The sequence below is a fragment of the Myotis brandtii genome, unplaced genomic scaffold (assembly GCF_000412655.1).
Source record: "Myotis brandtii unplaced genomic scaffold, ASM41265v1 scaffold1581, whole genome shotgun sequence".
In the NCBI taxonomy this organism is placed as follows: domain Eukaryota; kingdom Metazoa; phylum Chordata; class Mammalia; order Chiroptera; family Vespertilionidae; genus Myotis; species Myotis brandtii.
The window spans coordinates 240,856-246,306 of NW_005355759.1; the positions used below are offsets into that span (position 1 = coordinate 240,856).

Below are 5,451 nucleotides of genomic sequence, written 5' to 3' on the forward strand. Positions count from 1 at the left end.
ACCAGGGGCTGCACCTAGGGATTGGGCCTGCCCTCTGCCACCCGGGAGCGGGCCTAAGCCAGGAGGGCGTTATCTCCGAGGGGTCCCAGACTGCGAGAGGGCACAGGCCAGGCTGAGGGCCCCCCCCTTCCCCCCGAGTGCACAAATTTTTGTGCACCGGGCCTCTAGTTACATAATAAAAGCTTAAAAGTTTACATGTACAGACATTATTAAGGCAAGATATTTTTCACTAGGATACAGGAGGGTAAATGGAGTGATTTGATAAGTACTATTGAGAATACTTATTTGATATCAACATTAGAGTTAGGAATTGGAAAGATTATGTAGTCGCCCACTGAGCTGCCCAAATATGTTATACAATCAGATGAACAAGATGGCAGCAAACCCACACAAGAGAAAAACTTTGTAGTAAGAAAGTCAGGTTCTCCCCTTCCATCCACCTTGCCATATTACCAAGATAAATAACCTATCTACTTTATCTCTAATCCTTTTTGGAGTGAGAATGGTACAAACAAATAAATCCTATAATTTTGCCATTGCTTTCAAGAATGCATAACTGAATTTCTAAGATCTCTTTCTCTAATTATTGATAATTTGTTCCTTTTGCCTATTTTCAATCAAATAGTTTGTTCCCTAGAGCTTTCTGACATTTTCCTGTACATTTTTTTCTGGTCAATCCTTTCATATCCTGAGGTATCCAAGTAATGATAATCCCATATTGCACCTACCCACAAGCTGTTAACCAGTAAAAAAAGGGAATGTTAAAAGACAATTTCTCCTGTACATAAAAATCAAGTATTATTCTTCTTTCTCTCATACAAGTTAAATGACTCAACTGAACAGACTGAGTTGCAGTTTATGTATTTAAAAATCTCCATCTGCCTATACAAAGCATACCTAAAACATTCCCTAACACAGCATCAAAATGGCATATGCAAACATATATCATCTCAATATACCATTAATCATGACTTTTTTTCAAATGCATATGCCATTAATAGTATACTGAGGTAATATATGTTTGCATATGCAATTTTTTCCTGCATTCACTTTCTCTGACATGAAAAATTAATGAAATATTCCTGATACAATTTGCATTAGGTTTATTAGAATAAGAGTTCTATCATATTATGGATATTAATGAAACAGCAAATCATAACAGACTAAATATATTAGAATATAGCTGTTAGTTAAAATGATTAAATTAGTCCTTCTCAAGAGTCATAGTTGCACTGGAATGTAGTCATGTCTTGGAGTATGCAGGCCTGACTGTAAAGAAACTTTAAGAAGGTATTCTCTGCTTAAGATGACAGAAGAATATAGCCTGGTAAGCATGAAATATATAGCCTTGTTCTTTTCTTTCTGTTCTTAAGATAATGTAACTGACTCACAATCAAACCCAAGATGTTTTACATAACTCTCTTTCTGTTCAACTACAGTCATAGTTAACTAGACCAGGGCAGGTTCCCACTAGGAGCTGAATAAATCAGATTGCTGAAGCTTGCATAGAAATTGACCAATCAACACAGCCCATGACCCTGAACCCCTTACTCATGACTTTTGCTCTTAAAAGCCCCAAATGATAAGTCATTTGGAAGATCTGGTGTTAAGTAATACAGCTTTCCATTTTTCTTGCTTAGCATTCTGGAAAAAAAAAATGACTGTACTTTCACCACTGCAAAACTGGGTATTCGGTGTTTGGCTCTGCTGTGTGCCAAGAGGGATGAACTCTTGTCCTGTTGAGTTACTTTAATTCTCTAAAATATGGACCATAACTGAGCGATAGCAAGAATATAGTTCTATATTCTTTATATATAAACTAGAGGCCCCATGCACGAAATTCATGCACGGGGGGTGGGGGGGTGTCCCTCAGCCCAGCGTGCACCCTCTTGCAATCCGGGACCCCTCCAGGGATGTCTGACTGCCAGCAATTGGACATCCCTCTCACAATCCAGGACTGCTGTCTCCTAACTGCTGGCCTGCCTGCCTGCCTGCCTGATCACCCCTAACCACTCTGACTGCCTGCCTGATCACCCCCCCTACCCCTGCCTGCCTGCCTGATGCCCCTAATGCTCACCTGCCTGCCTGACCACCCCTAACCGCCTCTACCTGCCTGCCTGATCGCCCCTAACCATTTGCCTGCCTTTTTGATCACCCCTAACTGCTCACCTGCCTGCCTGATCACCGCTAACTGCTCGCCTGCCTGCCTGATCGCCCCTAACCACTCACCTGCCTGCCTGATCAGCTCTAACTGCTCGCCTGCCAAACTGATCGCCCCTAATCACTCGCCTGTCTGCCTGATCGCCCCTAACCGCCTCGGCCTCTGCCCCCACCGCTGTGGCTTCATCATCCGGAAGGTTGTTTGGCTGTCCAGTCTAATTAGCATATTATGCTTTTATTATTATAGATATTCCCTAAACTCAGGAAACCCTATTCACACATACCTACTACATACAGAGAGAGCCCACTTAAAAAAGGTTTTATGTTATGTATTGTGATTTTCAAATGAAACCATACCAATACACTAGCACCTTTCATTTCTGTTCTTAATCTTTACAACATGCTTACCAAAAAAGAAAAAGTCAGTGGACTAAAAATGAAATATTGAAGCCTACTGTCCTGTTTGCTAGACCTGTACAACGTTGTTTTTGTCTAGGCAGCCAGAACACAGTTGTTCAATAGGGAAGGAAAGTCTGATTGATCTTAAAGAAATATCCAGTAACATAACTTGGGAACACATCTGAAATGTGTTTTTTTAATTTCTGTACAGTTACACATAAATTTATTACACAGAAAAGTTATATTAGGTTAAGTGATCAAAGTTGACCAAATCTGTTAACTTTACTTTGGAATCAGACATTTTAACACCATTCACACTCTTCCCCCAAAAGACAAGCCTCAGCTGATAACTTTCACATAGTAATTACCTTCTCTACATTCCTAAAAATGAACTATGAACTAATATGAACTGTCATCTCTTTATAGGTATTTGACTTCCAATTAAAGCATTCACTGCTCCAAATAATCTACTACAAAGAGTAATTACTAGCCTATCTCCTGCTGTTTTAGACAGACTTCATTCAGATCCATACTGTTTACTTTAAATCAATTTAGAAATTAAAGTACAGCCAGAATACAATAAGTTGGTTGCATTTTTTTTTACAAAAAAACATAGTGGTTTTCAATATCCACATCTAAATCCTTAACACTGCTTAACACTCGTTTCATAAAGCAAATGTTTACTTGTTAGATCAATCAAGTTACACATTTTCTCCGAGCCCCTAAGTAAGACTCAACACTGCACTAAAGTATTTGTTAATAAAGGTGTTTTACTGTAAACTAGACACTAATTTTTATTAATCCCAGGCAATTTGTTTCAAATCATAGCTCTGTTCACTTTTGTCTTAAAACTCTTTTCTTATATCTCTCATATTAGAAACAAAGCTTTGAGAGACATTTTAACCAACCACTATATAATAAAAACCCCAAATAAAAATTAAGGTAAAACTATTACAAAGCAACAAACATACTAACACATTTCTGGAATATTCTAAAATATATCCAAGTAACCAAATAGCAAACATTTAAATAGTATATCCAGACACTGGTAATGCAGAGCATGGAAATCTAATTAATGTTTACCTGAGCATCTTTTAAATTGTACAAATGCCAAATAGGTTTAACAATGCAGACCTAACCATATCTAAGCATATACTTTTCTTGACATTCCCTCCAAACAAATATGTCACACATCTGTACAAACAAAATGCAGCCATTTAAATATAAATGATCTTCACAATGAAATAATAAAAGAATGAGAATCACACTGTAAGTTAAATCATCATTTTAATGTGGACTTGGTAAACCTAAGTTTGCACACGTCTAGCAAACGGGGTAGTAGGCTTCAGCATTTTTGTAGTTCATTGACTTTTTCCCTACCTAAGATTATAAAGGACTTCAAAATTCCCAGAGAGGCTTCAGCACTATTTAAAAACATGTACATCTTATATAAAACCCAAACTAATATGAAAAACCTTGAATCTCACTGACCTTGCTTTCAAATAGTTAATAGTTATTTACTTATCATCCATAAGATATATAAATATGATAGAGGAATGTTTTCATAATATTAAAAATTTAAGATTTCAAGTAAAAGATCCTTTCCCATCTTTTTTACTAGGCCTCATTGCTGCTGCTGCTGCTGCTGCTGCTGCTGCTGCTGCTGGTAGAGGTATCTCCTAGTTGGTAGAAGAAACTGTTGACCTTAAACAAATACACAGCCAGATATTTTTCCAGCAAAATGGGTTTATTTGAGAACAATAAAGAATTGTAATTCAGGACAAGTGGTCTAAGAAAAGTGGGGAGGCTTAACTATTTTCAAACTTTTCCTACTGTCTCTGGTTTCTTCATCCGTGAACTTGGAAAAAGCTCCATTGTCCCCATCTCCAACCCACCCACACATACCGCACCCCCACCCTAGCACCTTTCTTTACTAATTCCTACTTTCCCCTTAGGTCTCGCGTACACATCACTTTTTCCAAGTGATGACTTCTCCCAGCCCCTCCACTCCTGCACCCTCCTGGGCTGTGTGCTCTGCACCATACTATCTTTAGGGGAATAAAATAGGTGTGGAGTAAGTGGATGCTACACAGACACACCCCCAGGACAAAACTGGAATGACAACTAAAATACAGAAAAACTTCCCGAATAATCAACAGAAGACTCGCTGAAGAGAAACCTGATAACCGAGGACCGAAAGTGGAGACTGCATAGAGACTGACAGGAGGGGCGGAGGTGCAAAAGGCCTGGTCGGGCTCCCAGAGACAACATCTGAAGTTCCAGAGAGATATCTCAGCTGTGGGAAATTGCCACTGAGAACTCTGTGGTCTAATCCCCAAGCTGGGCCCCAGAGCAGAAAGCACCAGAACTGAGAAGGGTACCCAAACTTGTGCTCTGGCAGAGGGAGGGCAGAGTGGACTGGAGCTGCATGAGCAGAAGCCAGGATTGGGGGCTCTGGGGTTAGAGCTCATAAGGCAGACACTCTGGTTTTCTATGTTGAGTCATTCCCTCATGCTGCAGAGGTCATATTTGCTATACAGGCGGCCTTGCCTGGGGGGGAAGACAGTTGACCCACCCTATTAGAAAACACCTTGCCCCATGGTGCGGAGTTAATGACACCCATTAAAAGACTGAGAATAACAATTAACCTCCAGGCAGAAGCAATTACTACACCCTGTTGGAAAAAAAAAACAAACCCTTGCCACACCTGTGGATGATTGCCTGGGGGCAATTCAAGATGGAATCCTATCAGTCTATATAGACAGAGGCAGTCTCTGGAACTTGGAGTCATTGCCTGATCTAATTAGTCTGAAATAGAGCTTGACACTGCCGTGCGTTAGAGATTGAGAAGCTTGAGAAGCGTAGGAGGTCTACCTAATACACAGTCACAAA

General features: G+C 39.9%; 1 protein-coding gene across 1 annotated transcript in view; it reads right to left on the bottom strand.

Annotated features, from left to right (window-relative positions):
• The window catches only part of LOC102243994 (uracil phosphoribosyltransferase homolog), a 22,661-nt gene extending 18,227 nt beyond the window's left edge, over positions 1-4,434 (bottom strand). Inside the window, exons 1-3 of the mRNA XM_014536262.1 lie at positions 4,393-4,434; positions 4,178-4,263; positions 661-735 (exon numbers count right to left, since the gene is read on the bottom strand). Coding sequence (XP_014391748.1) covers positions 661-735; positions 4,178-4,263; positions 4,393-4,434 — 203 coding nt within the window. The remainder of the gene's footprint in view (positions 1-660; positions 736-4,177; positions 4,264-4,392) is intronic.
• Between the last annotated feature and the right edge of the window lie 1,017 nt (positions 4,435-5,451).